Raw genomic sequence first — 22,099 nt, 5'->3', positions numbered from 1 at the left:
AGGAGGCAACTGAGGACTGGACAGGGAGCATTCCCCATTTGCACTGGGAACACAGGCAAGCAGCCACAGGATATACCAGTCATGACTAACTGGGAATCCCTGCCAACTGACTAGGACCAAGAACGCCGAAAGAGGATGCCCAAAGGAGCGGGTCCTGGGATAAAAGCACAAGTCCCAAGATAGGTGACTGTGCTTAGCAAAAGCCAGCAGCTGCTGAACCTACGTCATTGCCAGCCAACAATAGGGGCTGCTGAGAGCCGCAGCTCAGTGGAAAACATTCTGTAACATGCAGTACAAAGAAAGGAATGGATGGACAGCTATTTTTAGAAGAGGCAAGTTTACATAACAAGTGCCGTTGTTGTTGGTGAATCTGTCCTGAAGAAACCAAAGGCCTGGGGATCACTAACGGGGCCGAATCCGTGCCTTGTTAGTAGGATCTGTTTCGCTGGCCCTTGACTTCAGTTCACATTCACGTCACAGAGGTGCCGGAGGTGTTTCGACACCATTCCCCTCTCTTTCAGAAGGCCAAGATCAGGGTCGCCTAAACCTGGGAGCCATTCTGACTTTTGTTCAAATGTCAGCGTTTCCACTCAGCTGCTCCCTGAGAAAGGGGAAAATGCAGAGAGGGAAACAGATTGCTAATCCTCACATTAACAGAGATGACTAATAATACACAAAAACGGACACCCAAGGTCAGCTCTCAGCACCTGTTGCCAGATTCTGGATTCTAGTGTTTTTTTTAGGGTCACAGAAAGTGATCTGCCAGTACTTTCGAGTCTCTAGGAACTCTGCCTACTTCTATATGGGCCTCAGGCCAAAGGAGTATTGTATTCTCTATTTTGGGGAGGGGGTAATAACATAATTAATGCACCCTTTATGTCTCTTCTCCTTCCTTTGCAACTCAGGCAACAAACCTAATTTAAATAAAAGGGCCTAGCAATGCTTCTGCAAGATGCGCAGGCATTTATCACCAGGAAAGTGAGTTCTGCAAACGTGGGTCAGCCCCTTGGCAACACGTGTCCTGACTTGCTGCACAGTCAACATTGCTAAGGAGATCCTCCCTAGCAAAGTCAGAAATCATGACAGCGCATAAAGACCGTGGGGCTGGGTCTAGGGTTGCCAACCTCCAGGTACTAGCTGGAGATCTCCTGCTTCCACAACTGATCTCCAGCTGATAGAGATCAGTCCTCCTGGAGAAAATGGCAGCTTTGGCAATTGGACTCTATGACATTGAAGTCCCTCCCCTCCCCAAACCCTGCCCTCAGGCTCCTCCCCAAAAACCTCCCGCTGGTGGCGAAGAAGGACCTGGCAACCCTAGCTGGATCCCCCAGATCCATCCCACCAGCAGAGGCATTTTCCTCTGGCTGAAGGAGCCTTGCCCTATGCCGGATGCTCTGAGCATTTTAATGAAGGCTCCTTCTGCTACTGGAAAATGCCTCCGCTAGTGGAGCAGATCGGTGGGTTCTAACCCAAGGTCAGTCTCATAGGTTTCTTGGGCCGTAGTCAGGAAGGGCTTTACAAGTCATGAACAATAGCTTGAATTGGACGCAGAAGACAACTGGAGCTAAAGATGCTAAAACATTGCCATAATACAGTCTAGGTGACCCATACCCCTCCCACTACGTTAAAGGTGCTGATGCTGCTGAACAGTCACTGAGACCATACCTGCGCATTATCACACCCTAGTGTCAAGGACCCCGCTGCTAAGCTTCCAAAGCATACATCTTCCTCAGGTTCCAGCATCACACAAGACATTGTTAGGGAATAGTTTATTGTCTCTGCTTCTGTCTCTCTCCAAACAGGTAGGATCGAAGCCACAATTACCAGTGGGGTGCCATTTAAAGCATGCAAGAAGAAACACAGTAGGTGGCCCAGCCCCCAAACTCTCTGGTAGTCCTACAGCCTCTTGAACGGTAGGAGACATCATCCAGAAATAAGGCAGAAGCCAGGTGAATGCAAATTTTAAAGGAAGGACAAATTAGACGTTTGGCTTTGACCAAGTTGCATGGAGTCTAAGAAGTGATAGAAATCTGAGAAGTTTAGGGTGGTATGAATAACAGTGGAAAGACATTTGAGACCAAGACCTCAAAAGAACACAAACAGCAACAAAATGTGGAACACAATCTGAGAAACTGTTGCTCCTGGCGAGGACACTGAGGCATCCTTCCACACCACCTTTGTTAGCCAAATCAAAAGCCTCACCTTCATGGACACAAATCAGTGCTATTACTTCAGCTGCCCAGGTGGCTGAGACCAGATCCACATTCTGTTAATGAGCTCATGTTTTCACAGGGCAGGTTTCCTGGGAAGTTATGTGAGGGACAAATTAAATGGGAGATCTGTTTAAGGATCTTCTATGCTGCCTTTAAAAGAATAAATATTACCTGTCCTGAGGGTTCAATTTGTGCAGTGCAGGGGAAGGTTTAACCCTTTTTCCATTCCATTTTTTTAACTTCAATCTCCACCCCCAACTACAATTTGCCTCATTTCCATTTTTTTAACTTCAATCTCACACACCCCTACAATTTGCCTTTTAATGCCTGTCAACTTGACTGCACTTAACACACACACACACACACACACACACACACAGTTCATCACAGGAGAAATAGCAGCTACGAGGAGATTGTGTGACAATTCCCATAACAGGGCTTCAGTCTGTGAGGGGTTAGCTACTTTTCTCCTATCCATCTATAAAAAGGTAAAGGTCCCCTGTGCAAGCACCGGGTCATTCCTGACCCATGGGGTGATGTCACATCCCGACGTTTACGAGGCAGACTATGTTTACAAGGTGGTTTGCCAGCGCCTTCCCCAGTCATCTTCCCTTTACCCCCAGCAAGCTGGGTACTCATTTTACCGACCTCTGAAGGATAGAAGGCTGAGTCAACTTTGAGCCGACTACCTGAAACCGACTTCCATTGGGATCGAACTCAGGTTGTGAGCAGAGTTTGGACTGCAGTACGGCAGCTTACCACTCTGTGCCACGGGACTCCCTATCCATCTATCACATGCTTATTCTGCCCTTCTTCCAGGTAGCTCAGGGTGGCTTACATGGTTTTCCCCTCCTCGATTTTATCTTGACAACAGCCCTGTGAGGTAGGCCAGGTTGAGACTCACTCAAAGTCAGCCAGTGGGCTTCACGGTTGAGTGGGGCTTTGAGCCTGAGCCTCTCCACAGTGCCAATCCAACACTTTTTTTTTTTTTTTTAAATGGGAAATCCTTTGGCTGTCTTCAAATGTCACAGAACCACTTTGGGGCTTGTGAGGTGGAAGGAGCCAGAGCCCTCTTGGTTTTTCCTTTCCCTAGGATTGATCCATTGACCCTCTGGTGAGAGAAAAATGACACTTTTACTTAAGAAGATGAACGATTTTGGAGGAGGGAAAATGAGGAGTTGCAGATGGGAAAAATCAGCACACATGCCCAGGGCCATCTTAACAGCATTTATAGGCCCCCGGGGAAAGCAGTGCCCTGGGGGCCCCACCTACACAACCCCTCATGGGAATAAAAATGTAAATGGTCGATAAAATTAATGGTCAATAAATAAAATAAAATGGTTGATAAAATATTTATTGGTGCTTCCATAATGAGCAAGTCCTTTCTTACATTATACTTCAGTATTTAATCTTAATCCAAACCCCAAATTAACATTCATATTGTTTGTCATCTTTAGTAAAACACATGCTATACATGCAGTCACAACATACGTTTGTTTTAGCTTGGGGCCCCTATGCTTGTGGGGCCCCTGGCAACTGCCCAGTGTGCCCATGCGTTAAGACGGCCCTGCACACGCCACTCCCACGTGAGAAGAAATGCCTTCTGCGTGGATGGGTTTTGTGCATGTTCAACATCACAGTGACCTTGATATTTTGGGTTTGGAAAACCTTTGCCTCTAGCAAGTGACTTGCCTCACTTGCTTATGCTATTGCTCTGACGGCATCTTTCTGCAGTGCTCCTGACCTCTGCTTTTTGCACACTGCAATGTAGATCAAATGAGACTATCTCGATAGGAAAGGAATGACTCTTGACCTGAACTGGTGTGTGTGTGTGCGTGCATGTGCATGTGTCCTTTTGCTGTCTTCCAGCTTCAAGATTTTAAAACTGTTTTATTCATAACAAAGTAAAAAATGTCGCCAAACGTGTATCTAGAAAAACAGCAACACTAGTTGGTAATACAAATCCTTCAGGCAGACAGTAGCCTAATCTTGTCTCCTTCACCCTTCTTTGCACAAACACGTATAATGCAAGACATCAACCAGCAGAACCAGAATCAGCTTCTTATAATGACCTGAGATCTTAATCCTCATTAGCAACTTTTGCATTCAGCAAGTTTAAGAAATCTAGAGCATGCCCTTCCTCCTTTAAAGTGCGAACAGTCGAACCAGTTAAAGACAGCAAAACCGAGGAGGGGGTTGAAGGGTTTAACCGCCTTCCCCTCCCAGTGTGGCCCTGAGACAAGCTAAAACCACGTGAGCCTGTAGGAGCCCAGACCATGATTTTAATCTCATTGGTGTGAGTCCTTCAGTCATTCACAAAGAGGAGTCTATGAACTGCAGTTTTTCTCACCAGTTTTCCATAATGCACATACTTACCGCACTGCTTTTCATTAGTTCTATCAGTTCAAGCGCTTGGGCTGAGAGATTCCTACGGAGAAAGGAAACCATACATTAGGGTTGCCAGTCCCTCTTCACCACTGGGGGGAGGTTTTTGGGGTAGAGCCTGAGGAGGGGGGTTTGTGGAGGGGAGGGACTTCAGTGCCATAGAGTCCAATTGCCAAGGTGGCCATTTCTCCAGGTGAACTGATCTCTGTCGGCTTTAGATCAGTTGTAATAGCAGGAGATCCCCAGCTAGTACCTGGAGGATGGCAACTCTACCATACATGAATAGGGTTGCCAACTCTGGCTTGGAAAATTTGTGGAGATTTGGGGGAGGGGAGTCTGGGAAAGGTAGGGTTTGGGGAGGGGAGTGATCTCAGTGGGATATATCACCATAGACTCCACCCTCCAAAGCAGCCATTTTCTCCAAAGGAACGGATTTCTGTAGTCTGGAGATTAGTGGTAACTCTGGGAGATCTCCAGGCGCCACCTGGAGGTTGGCAACTCTATCAAACATGAAATGACAGAGACAGCTTTTTAAATGAAAGATGGGCTGTGCAGTCTCACAAATTCAGAGTTCCAGTGTCACACTTCTCACACAAGTAGACCAGTTGCACAAGCAGCTTTTTTGTTCCTGGTTGCTGGCATTTTGTGGGAACTGACTTGGAACTCTTGCGTGATTCTGGCTAAAAATCCAGTCCAATTCTGTCTCATATTCTCTACTAGCAAATAAATACATAAAAAGCCCATCAGGAAACAGCAGTGATCCTAATAATGTCACCCCCCCCCCCCGCATTTCACTAGGCAGTGGTGCCATTTCATGGACACTCTAAATTAGGGGTTGGATTTGATCAGCTTTTCCACTACTGAAAAAGAGAGGAGAGGATCCTTTTAGACCACCAAACAGGCTGTGCTGGGGATCACAGGACCTGCACGGACAAAACACATGTGGAACAAGGGCTGCAATAAGGAGAGGAATTAAGTGAGATTGAGTGAAAAAACTGGCTGAATCCAATTCACACATGGAGCAGCCTTAAACTGAAACAGATCATCTGTCCACCAGGGTCAGTATTGTTTACTCAGACTGGCAGTGGCTCTCCAAGGTCTCAGGCAGAGGTCTTTCACATCACTTACTGCCTGGTCCTTTCAACCGGAGATGACGGGGACTGAATCTGGGACCTTCTGCATGCAAAGCAGAGGCTCTACCACTGAGCCACAGCTCCACCAATTCAATGTGTATAAGACTGAATTGGAATAGGGTGACTTCTCACTTGCTCTCAGTTTCATTTTATGAAATACAGGGCTTTATATGTGAACGATAGGTTTTTAAAGGGCACTGCCAGCACCTTGAATTGGGCCTGGAAGCAAACTGAGAGCCAGTGTAGCTGGAACAAAACTGGTGTGATGTGGTTGTAGGAACTTACCCAACCACTCGGTCATCTTCAGAGGCCCTGCTTTGGGTTCCCCCACCATCTGAGGCAAGACAACCCAAGAAAGGGCCTTCACAGTCATGGCGCTGAACCTTTGCAACTCCCTCCCCCAGGGAGATTTGTGGGTCTCTCTGTATCATTGCCTTCCACGAGATGAAGACTTTTGTTTTGCTTGACACTCCCTCACTTACTCTTATTAGCCCTCCTCCCTGTGTGTTTGTGCATTTTCATTATGTTGTGCATTTTCCCTGTTAGTGTGTTTTGCTTTCGCTTACAGAGATTTTTTTTCCTTGTAGTGTTTCGTTGGCCCTGGAGTGGTACTAATTTGTTTATATATTTATTTGAAACATTTCCATGCTGCCTTTCCAACCGTTTGAGGGACCCCACATCAGCAGACATTAAAATATTTCAGACACTGGAAGCATTTAAAATACAAACACCACTCCAGGGTATTTGTACTCCACAAAACTCTACGAGGAAAATAAATTATCTGCAAGCGATAGCGAATGTTCCCCGCCAGTGGCTGCACAGGTGGGACAACCTGCAAAGCAGCAGTCTGCCAACCCTCCAGTACACCTGCCAAAGAGCAGAGAAGTTCAGATCAATTATTTTTCGCTGAAAGATTGGCTCTGACAGACCACGTTTGAAGGGAAAGCTTTAAATTCTCAAGGCTGTGCTTGGAAGCGCCGTGCTATTTCACAGCCACGCTGCCTAAGCTGTAACTCCCTCTGCAGTCAATTTAGTGCTTGGCGAAAGGTGATCGATTGGAGGAGCTCGGCCTCTAGGGTTGCCAAATGCATTCAGACAGGTGCCGCGTTGCAAAGGACTTTCCAGTGAGGGTTTATCCTTGGATCCTAAGGTCAGGCTCATATCCCAGAAGGAAATGAAGTGAAAGACAGATGAATCGAACCGCAGAATTATCCATGAAAACCTCAAGCAAAAAGTGCATTTAACTGGGCATGAGTCATTCTTTAAGTTGTGCTGCACTGAAATTCATGAGATGCAAGTGCACGAGGTCGGCTCAGAATGAATCACACTTTCACGGGCAGTTCACGGTAACTAATAGCCTGCTCCTCAGAGATCATTATCCCCCTTTACTGAAGCATATTAGTTCCCCAGGCAAGGCTTGCTGTAGCCCATGCTGGTGTGTGTATGTGTGTGCCGTCGACTTATGGCGACCCCATAGAGTTTTAAAGGCAAGAGACGTTTGGAGGCAGGTTGCCATTGCCTGCCTCTGTGTGGGCTGAGAGAGTTCTGAGTGAACTGTGACTGGCCCAAGGTCACCCAGCAGGTTTCATGTGGAAGAACAGGGAATCAAACCCGATTCTCCAGATTACAGTCCACCACTACATACGGTTGCCAGCTCTGGTTTGAAAAATACCTAGAGATTTTTGGGGTGGAGCCTGAGGAGGGCGGTGTTTTGGGAGGGACTTCAATGCCATAGAGTCCAATTACCAAAACGACTATTTTCTCCAGGTGAACTGATCTCTATTGGCTGGAGATCAGTTGTAATAGCAGGCGATCTCCAGTTAGTACCTGGAGGTTGGCAACCCTACCACTACACCACGCTGGCACTCTTGCCCTAGTGTACTCTGTTTTTGCTGGAAAGAAAAAAAGCCCCTCCCCCCAGCACAACAAGCCACTCTTTGCCAAGCAGATGATGGGTATCAAGATAGCGCTCTTTGTAGGCTGCAGGTGAGCCAACTGAGGCAGCACTGTTGCGATAGCACTGATTCCTATCAGAAGGACCAGTACCCGGACTAAGCCCCCAAATCTATTTCTTTTCCCTAACAGACCTATGCAGATCCCCTGTTCAGAAGAGGAAGGTGTACACCGATTCAGTCCCCCCCCACACACACTACTATTTAGCAGGGATGGCAGAATTTATCTGTCTCCCAAGGGTGGGATTAACTCAAACACTGGCTCTAATCATTGTCTGAACTGGCAGTTGGGCCCAGCTTTTGCTAGAGGAACAGGCTTGTGAAAAATAACTAATGGGGAGTAGGAAAGAACAAGAGTCCAGTAGCACCTTAAAGACTAACAACATTTCTGGCAGGGTGTGAGCTTTTGTGAGCCACAGCTCCCTTCTTCAGATAGTGTGTGGCTCACGAAAGCTCTTACCCTGCCAGACATTTTGTAAGTCTTTAAGGTGCTACTGGACTCTTGCTCTTTTCTTCTGCTATTGACAGACTAACACGGCTACCCATTGTGATCTATCTCCATGGGAGTGGGATTTTAACTGAAGGGACAGCACAGACATATTAATGGGGGGAAATTCAAAAAGATGGGGATTAACAGGGGCTTGGAAGGGTCGGGGGTCCTGATGGCTCACAGCATGGGGCTTCTTTTCCCAAACCCTTGCCAATTAGTGTGCTTCTTCGCATCAAAATCAACCACATACATACAAGATCCAGAAAACTGTGCTCCTATTAAGGCGTCATCTTAAGTAATGGATTTTAAGTAACGGGGCTGCCCTTGCCATGACCAGACAGTTGGAAGAGCAGATGGCATGCTTGGTGAATGGAAGCTCGGCTTTGTTGTAAAGAGCCTGATTAAAAATCTTACAGGTGTGACACTACTGGTATACACAGGGAACACAATGAGGCCATCACAGGCTTTGTAGGAGTGGCTAATGCATAGGGTCGCTAGGTCCCTCTTCACTACCGGCAGGGTTTTTTGGGGGTGGAGCCTGATCAGGGTGGGGTTTGGGGAGGGGAGGGACTTCAATGCCATAGAGTCCAATTGCCAAAGCGGCCATTTTCTCCAGGGGAACTGATCTCTATCGTCTGGAGATCAGTTGTAATAGCAGGAGATCGCCAGCTATTACCTGGAAGTTGGCAACCCTACTAATGCAACAAATGACTCCTATAATGCTACGTATTAACAAAGGACCTCAAGCTTAATAACACAAAGGTTCGCTGGGTCTTCATTCCCTTGCCCAGACAATGGTGCTTACAGTGCCGTGGCTCCTCCCACTGCTCTGTTGAATCCCGCCGTTTCCTTCTCGGTGCCAGTAGAGAAGCCAGAGAGGTTTGGATTAAACTTTTTCAGAATATCTGGCAGAGAAGGAGAAATTCACGGTAAGTTTGCGCAACGAGCAAGAGCCCCCCGTTGACTCCCATAAGTCATTTTGCAATTAAGGCACAAAGTCCCTGGATTCTGCGGCCAAGTCCCTCACAGCCCACTCATGCTTAATCAGCTTGCCCGTTGTTGCAGTTGGCCTATCAGTGGAAGAAATATCGCCCGAAGGGGCAGAATCATCTCTACCAGTTTTCTTGGTCGTTTATCCCCCATTACTCTCAGCAGTGCTGCTGTTACAATCTAAAATGTCACATTGAAGGTCTGGAACACATTTTTTTTTTTACTTTGAGAAGGTTTCTGTAAAACGTAACTAGTTTAAATAAAGTTATTTTATTATTTATTTATCAAAACGTTTATACCCTGCTTTTTCTCTTGGCTCAAGGCGAAGCCTCAGTATTTGCAAATGACACAATACCAATGCATACTGAGCCAGTATGTTTGAAGTCAGTAGCACATATAGGGATATGTACTGGTTACAATGTTGGGATAGGAACAGGAACACCTGGGTTCAAATTCCTGCTAACTAGAAAGCCTTGGACCCATTCCTTTTCCGTTATGACCTATTTCACAGGGTTGTTGTTAGGAAAAAATGAGGGAGAATAGAACCATGTTTGCCACACTGAGCTCTTTGAATGATGGGATAAAAAAGTCGTAGACATGGCCATTTATGCACGGGAGGTTTTGCCTTGGATTTGCTGCTCTCTAAGATGCACATTTCCCCCATCTGAATTCTCAAAACTCAACAATAAGCCCCCATGCAGAATTTTAAGAATTCGGATGGGGAAAATGTGCATCTAGAGAGTGGCAAATCCAAGGCAAAACCTCCCATGCATTCACCCTGAGGACAAGTCCAAACATAAGATTCTTTTTACATAATTCAGTTTTACTACACAGACTTCCTTTTGTATGTAAAAAAGAGCTCCTTCTGCATTGTTTCCCCACCCCCACACACACACACACCATGACTACATTTATCAGGCAGCCACTGATCAGATCAGCAGCCTGATCAATGTGTTGTTATACTTACATTGCCCTTTTTAAAGTTCGACAGCACACATTTTCTTACAGAGAGGTTGGCATGGGTACAACGGAAGGAGAATGTAATGTGTGAAGTGATTCTAATGCAACTACAGATTCAAGCTGGCTGAAGGACTTCAGCTACCTAGGACAAATTAAAATACCCTCCCACACACACACACACATTTCATTGTGTGCAAAATGGATTAAATGCAAATAAGATGACCAAGAATTCACCAGAATACTACATTTTAGTTATAATTTCAGCAGTTTCCCTATCCCATTGTGTGTGTGTAAAGTGTCGTCAAGTCGCAGCCGACTTATGGCGACCCCTTTTGGGGTTTTCATGGCAAGAGACTAACAGAGGTGGTTTGCCAGTGCCTTCCTCTGCACAGCAACCCTGGTATTCCTTGGTGGTCTCCCATCCAAATACTAACCATCCCATTACCATGCCCCAAATTAGTTGGGACTAAATCCTAGCCCCAGATTCCTGCACAGCATGACTAACATTAGAATCCCAATTTCACCTGCCTAAGCATATACTAGAAAAGTGGATCAATCTCAACATAAGAGGGGCAACTATTTCCTTAAGGCTCATAAATAGCTGAGACATATGCTCTTGGAATTATTCCAGATCAGGTGGTTGCTCAATTTGCCCCATTGGTTGGGTTGCCTTTGCCCAGGATGTCATTTCTTAACATTTGCTCCAAAACAATATTGTTATTCTTTCATGCTTTGGTACGTCTTGGGCTACTCACTAGGTAAAGTTGTGTGACTGTCCAAGCTTCCGTCACTTCCAGCACTACAGAAAGGAGCATACATCAGTCAGTGGCATTAACACCATGTCAAAGACATGCCCTAGAATCACAGCACTGTGCTGCTGTAATAGCAAGGCGGGGGGAACAGAAGATTTGAGAAAGGAAACAAAAAAAACCCTATGAAAAAAGCCTCAAATTAAAGGAAACTACGGAAGTAGGGCAGCAGCTCAAATAGAACACGGGCTCCGAACAGAATACATCGTTAGAAAAGTTGTTCTGCAAGGTGAAGCATATTCCTACCCTAATCTCTTAACGAATTCCACTGTTCCTAAATTCAGCAGTCTTTTCTGTGCAATTTCTGATTCAGCTCCTACACCCCATGATTGCCTTGAGATCTAAACAGATGTTGAACTATTCCCAACTCACAATGGTATCCTAATGATCTTCTGGATCTCAGCTGTCCCCTTGGAACTGCTATTTGTCTCACAGGTGTATGTTCCCCGCTGCAAGGCAAATGGTTGGCTGCTGTGTGAACAGACTGCTGGATCTGCTGGACTTTGGTCTGATCCAGAATGGCCTTTCTTATGTTCTTATTAGTAGCTATGGAGGGAATGATGTGCACTGTGGAAAATAGTGTGGAAAGGGAAAGGGTCTCCAGAGCTATTTCTCTGCTCTGAATCATGCCCCTCTCTCACGACTGCTTATCATTTTCTAAAAAACTGTAGGCGATCCTAATTATCCTACTGGTAGACATCACCACACATAAGAATTAAGCAAACTGCCTATTACCATTTCATAATTTCCCACTCTATGCTGCCACTTTTCCTGGACCCTTCAGGCCTGGGAATAACTTCTAGCCTTCATCAGTTCAGCCATTATTATTTTCTGGAAAGCCATTTGAGATAGAAGCGTACTCATTAAATAGACAGAATACTCATCAAAGACTGCACGATTAGTTGGATGGGTTCTAATCAGGTCTTTGCTTCTTGGAGAAGAACAAGCAATTTGGGCATATGGATGGCCTTCTTGTACATCTCATTTTCATCTCTGTTATGGTCTCAATCCATAAACAAGATACATGTAAATTCAGTGGAACTAAAGAGACATTCTAAAAAAAGTTCTACCTCCAGGAAAGTCCTCTCCAAGGTGTTTTCAGGTCACTCAGTCCAGTTGCTAGGGCTCCTACTGCAGTCTGTAAGGGACAAAAAGATACAACATTTATGAGCCATACAATGGCAAACAGCACAAAGCATTGATGTGGGAAGAACACTTGTCTCTCTCCAAAGAGTTAAACATTGAATATCTGGAGGACTGTTCCTCAAGAACAAAAAATTATATGTATTTGCTTGAACCCTTCTTAAGTAGTAGACCATAGACTGGCTTATTTTCACAGAAGTGCAATCTGAACCTCACTCACGCAGGTTTCTACTTCACCTGTCCACACCTGTCCCCAGTTGTATGTTTTTGTTAACTCTAAAGGCTGCAGGTCAGCATTAAACTGACATCAACCTGATACTGATTTGCAGTAAGCTGTCCTTGTAGACAAGCCGTTGGGATGAAATTACTTCCTTCGGGGCTGGTTTGGTTCATTCGTAGGTCATGGGGCTGCCTCGTCTTGGTGAATGAGGGTAATCTGGAAGCAAAACAGTGAGAGCAGCTCCTGGATTCCAGCATCCTCCCATGGTGCCCACAATATATTCAGTGTATTCCTACACATTTCTATATATAATTATATTACTACATATAATGTGATGCAGTGGTTTGAGGGTTGTTCTAGGATCTGGGAGATTGGGTTTTAAATCTCTACTCTGCCATGAAGCTTGTGGGTGACCCTGGACCAGCCTCTCTCTTAGCCTAGCCTTCCTCACTGAGTTGCTGTAAGAATAAAATGGAGGAGGGGAAAATGATGTACACCATCTTGGACTCTTTGCAGGAAGGGTGGGACAAAAGTGTATTAAATTGATAAATATGCACAAAATTGTAGATATGCTTATCTAAAATGAACTTTCACCTTTAGGTACAGAGTTTAATGTAGTTGTTTCTAAGATTATGCCCTGTTCTTGGCTTCATTTTAAGCTGCTGTGACTACAGGACTCATACCTGGGCATTTTCTATTAAAAGGACCCCCCTGCAAGTTGACATAGTAGGTTGACCAGAGGGTATCCCAGATTTATACTTTTTATTGGAACAACTGTGCTGGGCGTGAATTCTTTTCTGCTGAGCTACAGGTGTTAACTTTCCATTGGGTGTCAAGTGACAACACAGCACTGCTGGGGAGTCGAAAATTGCCCAGTAGGACCTACCGTCAAGGAATCACCCAGTGCCGCTACTACTTGGATGTCAGCTGGCCGCAGCTTGTGCACTAGAGAAAAACAAAATATATGGACAAAGGTTATCACTACTATGATATAGGAAACAGATGAACATGTGGGTGGGGTCATGAAAAGAGAACTTTAACTTTTCTAAGGAGGAGGAGGAGGAGGGGAAGAAGAAGAAGAAGACATAGTTCAGATATAATACAAACGCCTGGGTTACTTTAACTACTGTCTTTTATGCATGGCTGTTTCACTTGCTGTCACCCCTCTGATTACTTTGGGTCTTTGTTTGGATTATGCATGCCGTTTCTGACTGTCAGAGGTTGCCTCGCCGTCCCCCTGCATTTCCCCATGTTTTGCCCACGTTTTGAGGGACCTGTCTTATCTCAAATTTGAAAATGTGGGCAAAAGGTGGGGAAATGCAGGGAGAGAGTGAGGAGACCTCTGATGATGGTCAGAAACGGCATGCATAATCCATAGAAAGACCCAAATTTTCGGAGGGCATGACAGCGAGTGAAATAGCCATGCATAAAAAACCTATGGTTAGTTTGGGGAAACCAGGTTTTGGCTCATAAATGACCATTCACATGTTGGTTTCCCTTCCTCCCTCCCTTCCCCTCCCCTGCAGTTACCCAGCTTGTGACCAGGCCTCAACACCAGAGATGATGATAAGCACAAATGGATATTGATAGACGAACACAAACAGAGATGGCAACCATTCTATGACAGATATGTTTGAGAAATTGTTTTAAAGTCAAAAGGAATGGATAATTAAGACTACTATACAGAGAGTTTTAACTGGGCTAAATGTTTAAACAGAGTAAAAGGTTATTTTGATGATTAAAGCTTAGACAGTATTGTAGACTAATATAGAGACATGGGAAAATAAGCTTGTTATTGTGTTTTAGTGTGAGTGCATAGAACATATAATATGGTATTGAGTATAGATTAGCAAATATAGGTTGTGGGTTGCATGGGACATAAAAAGTGATATAAAAATGATGTATCTTCCCCCATTACCCTTTCTCCCTGTTTCTTTTTCTATACCCTATAATAATAATTTTTTAAAAAATTCAACCCAAAAAAAAGCACAAATGAATAATAAATCAACTTCAAACCAAAGTTGCGGATCCTGGTTAAAGTTTGTGGAATTGCCTGCCTTGGGACAATCATGCTAACCCCATCAATAATTAAATCATGATTTTGTGTGGATCAAGTTGAAATGCAATCCGCTGATCGGCAGTGCAAAGTATACTTGCTAAAGAATAAAATAAACTTTCTTCGTGAGGCACGCTTTCCAAATCCTTTATTATCTTTGTTGCTATGCTTGGTTTAATCCTTGCTTTGGGGCAATACTGTTAGGCTGCTTATATTTCATTAAAGTCAACAGGATTTAAGCAGCCTAACTGTGTGCAGGATTTCAACCCTTATCTCTGTCCACAGCAGGCCTGAGGGAACTTTTTGCCGTGATGCGTAGGCTCCCTCCAGAGTTGTGAGAATTTCGGTTTTCATTCTCAGATAAGTTTACAGTCCTTGTGAAAGTAACAATACATGCGAAAACAAAACCATCAAAAATGCAGAGAGATTAGAAATAAAAAAGAAAATGGAAAAGAAGACCACACTTGCTTATACATTTCTTCCTAATTTTTCAGTAATAGAGCACTGATACTTTTTAAACAAGAAAACGGTTGAAACCTTGTTTTACTTTTCTGTACTGCATGCCTTCTTTCTCACCTGAGGTTGGGACTTCTTCGGATGGAGTTTGTCCAGGGCATGACAGGTCACTACCCCAGTTCTTAAAGACAAAACACAGTAATGGAAATTTATCTATATACTGGCATAGATACAACCAATTAGAAATCCAGTACAGAGTAATGAAGAGGTGGGCAGATTATGCCTGAGGGCCACATCTAGCCCACAAGAGCATTTCATTTGGTCCTAGGGCTGCTTTATAACTTGAGAGCATCAGCTTGCTGAACGTCAGTGCTGGCTACCAGGCTAACGTTTCTGAAAAGCTGTTGAACAGCTTGTCGACCGGGGCTATTAACAGTGCAATCCTATGCATAATTACTCCAGATTAAGCCCATTGCTAGACTGGACTAACTCTACAGGACTGCGCTGTAAGAGCACCAGAGAGCATGACAGAGTCACCCTCGACCTATTTTTGAGTTGGAAATTAGCTCTTCCTGTTCCAGTGCCGCTGATGCTGGAAACAGGAAGCATAGGGTAGCCAGGTGCTACCTCTCCTCCGGTGGGAGACTTTTAAGACACAGCTCGGGATCGCGCGGCAGCGCGAGGACGCGCCAAAGCGCATGCGCGTCACTTCCGGTTTACAACCGGAGGTCCCGCCTCGCGAGAGGCTTTATGCCACTCAAACTCTTTTTCTGTACTCTATAATAATAATTTTTAAAAAAAATTCAACCAAAAAAAGCACAAATGGATATTAAACCAACTTCACTTTAAAGTTTGGAGTTTGAGAGGCGTAAACTCTTTGAGTGGCATAGGGACCCTCGTGAGGCGGGACTTCCGGTTGTAAACCGGAAGTGACTTGTAGTGGCGTGTATGATCGTGCATGTTTGCCCGCCGACTGTCAGCTGGTTGGCGGGCAAAGGGGCAAATTGCCGGGGGTATGCCCGCCACCACCGGGCACCTGGCAACCCTAAGGAAGAGCCAGCATGGAGCTCTCTACAATGGGCTGAGACTCAGATGAGGGTCTCAGGCCAAAAAAAATTGCCTACCTTTGGTCTATGGGATCAGTAATCTGAGGGTGGAACTACGCATTATGCATAGCTTCATACTTAAAACACACCTTTTCTTCTCCAAATTCAACCATGGGTGCTACTGCTTCAAAAGGAAGAATGGTGAAGGGGAAAATGAACTTTTAGCCTTTTCCACAGAGAAATGCCTCCCACACACCCAGCCATTTTAATTCATGCCAAGGAAGCCTTGCCTCCGTACCTCTGTATTTGTACCTGTGCACTAAGAGACCTCAAATTACTGTCTTTATCCTTTGCCTTCATGCGACCAAGTTATATGCTGTTACCAAGTCGTAATTACAACTACCTATAATGTATTTCATACTTTTAGAACAAGCACAGAGCTTTACACTCTTTATTTTGTTTGGCCTCAAAACAGCCCTGTAAGGAACACACTATTATTTTCATTTTACAGATTAGAAGAAGAAGAGTTGGTTTTTATATGCTGACTTTCTCTACCACTTAAGGAAGACCCAAACCGGCTAACAATCGCCTTCCCTCCCCCTCCCCACAACAGACACCCTGTGAGGTGGGTGGGGCTGAGAGAGCTCTAAGAGAGCTGTGACTGGCCCAAGGTCACCCAGCTGGCTTTGTGTGTAGGAGTGAGGAAACAAATCCAGTCCACCAGATTAGCCTCCACCGCTCATGTGGAGGAGTGGGGAATCAAACCCGGCTCTCCAGATCAGAGTCCACCACTCCAAACCACTGCTCTTAACCACTACACCACACTGGCTCTTTGATTAGGAATCAAGGCTGAAATATACCATATTCACCTGAAAGAAAGACGGCCCATAACATGATCCCCCTAAAATGTTATATATACACCCACAAAATTCTTATCACTGAATTTACACTATTTGTACTTTGCCTGTAAAATGAAATGCCCTCCCCTTTTCTTGATGGCACACATGGGAAAAAACCTAGTCCTCCTTTTGAGTAAACATAGTAGCAGTGCCTAAAGTCACATAAAAAGTGAAAATGTGGACAATGAACCCAGATTTCCTCAGATACAGATGCAACTTTCAGTTTGAGGAGGATTCCTTATCCAGTGATGTGCTGGTCCTCGTTTTAATGAGAACAATATGACCCTTTCTTCCTGAATCAGAGCCCCAGAGCAGGCGTATGTGTGCATATTACATGTAAATAATAATCATCATTAATAATTTCTGCAGTACTTTTTAATGGGCTTTTCAAATACATTACTTCATTCACAGAATAGAAAAGATCATCTGGAGCAACACAGTATTTTTGCTTCACGGCTGATGAAATCTTATGCAGCCCCACCCCCATCCCCCAAACTATGCACAAGGCTGGCCTAGATGTGGCATTTTTCACTTGAGAAACTCAGCACGGGGTGCAGCTGAGGGTGACGACAGCCATACAGTCTTGACATTTTCACGACTGTTCTGGAAGCACCCTCTCCGTGTTCAGTCCCAAAGTACTTCTCCTCCCCAGGGATGAGCTCTGGAACAAAATATTCTGCGAGTCTGAAGCAGACGCCAGTTGAGCACGGTGCTGTCCGAGTGACATCACCGAAAGCCGTCCCTCAACCCCCCAGAGTTAAGTGCAGTTTTGCTCTTTAAAAAATGTTTACTTTTTGGCTTAATTAATAAGGAGATAAAAGGGCAGACGTGTGCAAGGGCATTCATGCAGCGTTTCTGACAATTAAAAAAAAAGGCAGATTGCTGCCTGAAGCATGGAGAGAGGGGCAAGACTGACAGCTGAGCCAGCATTTGAATTTCAAGAATGCACGTCTGTCATTTCACTTGCGAAGTCTGGCTCACCCTGTAGCTCAGGGACAAACTGTAACTTCACTTTATACTAAGAGGTTTAAATATATTGCAGAGGTGGGGAGTGCTTCAGCTTGAACAGATGACAGGATCTCTCAATGGTCATGCCAGGAATAGAACCCTGGAATTCTTAGCGCCCCGATCCTCTGCTCATGCACCCAGCCATCCACAGCTCCTCTCAATATCTCTTTCTCTGACATGGTGTAATGCCACCACCTTCTTGTAAGAGTCACTAGAATGTTGACATTTTATATGTGACTTGTTGCAATCTACCCTATCGATTACTTCTGTAAGGATTGCCGTTGCACTCTTGACTGGAGACGCATAAATAACAACCACTCAAATGGGAGCTCGCTAAGAAGCTACACTCCTTGTGTTTCTAGTGAAAAGCTGGACCCTACATTTTGGATGACGAAAATGCACATCCCATGCCCAGAGCCCACCTTGTTTGATTCATCAACCAATATACTGCAGATGTAATACAGATAATGCGGGTAGCTCCAATATCTCCACTTTTATGGGAAGGTATGTCAGTCTAAACCAGGGGTGTCAAACAGATTTGTTGCAAGGGCCGGATATGACATAAATGTCACTTGGTCGGGCGGGACCATGCCTCGCCAGCCCAGATCGAGACTGGGGGAGGTGGCTACTTTGGCTGGCTCAAGGTCGGATAAGAGCTCTCAAGGGCCAGATCTGGCCCATGGGCCATATGTTTGACACCCCTGGCTTAAACTAAAGTGTGAGCTTACCTACATTCCTATGCAGGTGCACCCATATACCGTGAGCCCACCTCAAAACCCTATACTACCTGTGTGTCCTGTTACCCACAGGTCTCTAATATTGAAAAGTGAAAACATTTTGTAGACAACAGCATTTTTGCTCACATACATAATGTGCAGAACACTATAAGGGAGTCACCTGATCAGGCTTCTTTGTTGGCTCCAGAGGTGCATATGTGTAATTGCTGTTCTTGTAGGTTCCCAGGAAAGGTTGGGACTATAAAAGAGAATGAAAATATATGTCAGCCTTCAAGAATGGGAACAGCTTAGAGATATTCAGGGGTTTATCTACCCGAAAGATACTTCTATTAAAGTTCTTGATGTGGGACTTGCTGATGTGAAGTGAAGCCCTCTCCCAAAGAAAAGATATTTGGTGGTGTGTGTCTCGGTCAATTTATTAGATAAAAAAGGTCAGGGTTGTAGATATCGAATCTCAGCAAGAAATCTAGCACTCCTTTCCAATTAATGCTCAGGGTATTCTGAACAGCTGTCCAGCATCCAAACAGAGTCTCCTCAAATCTGCTGCATGACACAGCAGTTGCACGTCACTTCATGATAAAGCCCCCTCCCCTGCAGTGTGTATCACTATATCAGCTTGCTTTTATTATTATATCAACTTGCATTTATATTTAAAATTGGGCACTTTATCTTACTGGCTTACATAATATAAGAACATAAGAAAAGCCATGCTGCATCAGACCAAGGCCCATCAAGTCCTGCAGTCTGTTCACACAGTGGCCAACCAGGAGCCCACAAACACGACAATTGCAGCAGCATTATCATGCCTGTGTTCCGCAGCACCTAATAGGCATGCTCCTCTGATCCTGGAGAGAATAGGTATGCATCATGACTAGTATCCATTTTTACTAGTAGCCGTGAATAGCTCTGTCCTCCATGAACATGTCTACTCCCCTCTTAAAGCTTTTCAAGTTGGCAGCCATCACCACATTCTGGGGCAGGGAGTTCCACAATTTAACACATCATTGCGTTGTGTGTCTCTGTGTGTGTGTGTTTTTTAACAAAATTATTTCCTACTGGGAACCCTAGAGACACATTAGAGAAAGAAAGGAAGGAGGAATGGGGGGAAAAGAAGCTCTTGGGGACCTATAACTGGGCATGGTTGGGCCACACACATATGTAAGATGCTGTTATAGTTACATTGGTACAAAACACATTAGGGCTGTCACAGCTGCACATGTGTGTGATGAATATAGTACCCTTGGTTCTGAGCAAGGACATTAAATCAAGAGACCTAGCTTAAGTGTATGCATGCACATACTCACACAAATCATTATGACCAAAGCAAGGAAATTCAAGATTAAGCAGATCTAACTCCTAGAAAGAAATATATTCTGGGCTGTAAGATTTTTTTAGTCCTGAGTCTGATTGACCTTTTATAGAATCATTTACAAAAAGAAACTCCAATTTTACAACTTCAGAACAGACAGTTTAGGCTTGGCTATAAAAGAATGGTTCAGTTGAATGAAAACTGGACAGTTCAGCAACTGGATATAAGGTAAATCTAACATTTCTTGAACTGGGGTCCTTGAGGATATTCTAGGGTATTTGCCGGTCCTTCTGGTTAACATGAAAACAGATTTCCCTCAGGGCCAAATTACATGCTGTGTTTTCGTGGTGAGTTGGGTCTGGGTTGGAGCTGCAGCTCCAAAGATGGGCAAATTACTCCCCTTCACCAGGTCATTTTGGCTCAGAAAAACAGTGCTGAGGGCATGACCCCCTCCTCTCTCGTGCCATTATCCCAAACCAAATCAGGTTCCTGGAGACTTTAAAAATGCTCTTTCCCATAGCTGCTATGTGACTGCTGGGAAATGTGAGCTGCTGTGTGAACCTAGACCTATTCAAAACCTGGAAGTTGTTTCAATAAGGAAGTTTCTTACTGCCCCTGATGCAAATCCCCCTGATGCAAAACCTGGAAGTTGTTTCAATAAGAAAGTTTCTTACTGCCCCTGATGCAACTCCTCTCCAACCAAGGGGTGAGACTGATTCGAACCTGGGGCAGGGCATTTTGAGTCATGACTCTGTAGAATCAGCTACCCTCTGATAAAGCTTGTAGGCCATATACGGATCATAAGTACATTTTTCTTAAACTTGCTTTTAAAATGTAGCTGATAATAGACCCAGTAGGTCAGAGGACATGAGAGGACAGAGGTTTTCACCAGGTACATGAAGCTTGCTGCACATACTGTGAAATGGACTGTCTCATATATAGTGTGTGCTAGTGAGGGAGGAAGAAAGGTCTTTGGCATCCACCAAATTTTTAAAATCAAAACAGGGGGTTGCTAAAGTCAGAGGCTGCGGAGAACTGTAACTGAGAACTGTAACTAACTCTTAATACATAGCTGAGTTAGAGTCAGATTTCTCAAAATGTGAGGTGCTACTCCCATGCTCGACGGGGGTGGGGATGTACAGGGAACTGATAAGGCCAATGTGAATTCTGGGATAAGTTGGGGAAAGGTAAAACTGCCATGTATCCGTCTGGCAGTGGGGGTTACCGCACTTGTATTCCCAGCGATGTATCAAGAGTTTGAAAACGTTATAAAAAATACTGTTCGCACTTTCTATGTATTCCCACTGATGTATTAAAAGTTTGAAAACGTTATAAAAAATACTGTTCACACTTTGTTTGGCCCCTTTAGCTGTGAAGACGTCTTCCAACCATTTATAAGCCATGGTATCCAAAAACCCTTTTAAAGCGATGTTTTTTATAACATTTTCAAACTCTTAATACATCGCTGGGAATACAAAGTGCGGTAACCCCCCTTATCTCCTGGCAGCTGAAGTATTTGTGTGTATATAAATTGGACCGAAGGTGCCATTTCTAATATAAAAAACCTGCTGAGGGGGTTACATGTTGGTTGGTCTTCTAAAAAGGGGCTTCACTAAAAATGCTGGAGGAAATGCTGCAGGAATGAGAGAAGCATATTCCTCTGAGCATGTTGTTGATACCCAGTTTTCCAAGAATATTAGCTTTCATTTAGATACCCAGAATACTCATTCCCACAAACATTTTTGGTTGGAAGGTGGTACGAAATTTACCATGGTTGGACAGCTCAGGGTAATGTTAGCCATAAAGTCAAAGGAAACTGTTTTGTTCCCTAATGGCTCAAGCTGGAAAACAAAAAAAGAAATGATTATGTAGCTGCATTTTGTACCCTTGTCATTTATACTAACATATACAACGAATTCTGAACATGGTCCCAAAGAATGGATCCAAAAAATCTGCAAAATGGGGCCAGGTACAAAAAAAGATGTTCCAGAATAATCTTCAGTTTAATAAATGGAGGGAATTAAATACATAAAAAGCTTTAAAATGTGATATTACCTCATCCTATTTTGGCAACCATTTTTGATTGCCTAGGCAACTGCAGACAACATCACTAATGTTGTCTGTAGTTACCTACAAAATACAAAATGGCTGCTGCAGTTTCATTTTGAAACTTTGGGGGAGGCAAATGGAGTGGGCAGGCAGGAAAGAGAACAAGAAATGGAGGGAGGAAAGAAAATGGAGCATAAGGATGGGAGGGAAAGATGGAAGTTGGAAAAGGGAGAAGCTGCAAGGA

At 44.4% G+C, this 22,099-nt stretch overlaps 1 protein-coding gene across 1 annotated transcript in view; it reads right to left on the bottom strand.

Annotated features, from left to right (window-relative positions):
• The window catches only part of PLB1 (phospholipase B1), a 114,888-nt gene that overhangs the window by 26,400 nt on the left and 66,389 nt on the right, over positions 1–22,099 (bottom strand). The window contains exons 26-33 of the mRNA XM_056853363.1: positions 21,576–21,647; positions 18,658–18,735; positions 14,928–14,988; positions 13,182–13,240; positions 12,003–12,070; positions 10,879–10,922; positions 8,979–9,078; positions 4,590–4,641 (exon numbers count right to left, since the gene is read on the bottom strand). Of these exons, the coding sequence (XP_056709341.1) occupies positions 4,590–4,641; positions 8,979–9,078; positions 10,879–10,922; positions 12,003–12,070; positions 13,182–13,240; positions 14,928–14,988; positions 18,658–18,735; positions 21,576–21,647 (534 nt within the window). The remainder of the gene's footprint in view (positions 1–4,589; positions 4,642–8,978; positions 9,079–10,878; positions 10,923–12,002; positions 12,071–13,181; positions 13,241–14,927; positions 14,989–18,657; positions 18,736–21,575; positions 21,648–22,099) is intronic.

Source organism: Euleptes europaea, chromosome 7 (genome assembly GCF_029931775.1).
Source record: "Euleptes europaea isolate rEulEur1 chromosome 7, rEulEur1.hap1, whole genome shotgun sequence".
In the NCBI taxonomy this organism is placed as follows: domain Eukaryota; kingdom Metazoa; phylum Chordata; class Lepidosauria; order Squamata; family Sphaerodactylidae; genus Euleptes; species Euleptes europaea.
This window is presented reverse-complemented; position numbering and strand designations above follow the sequence as displayed.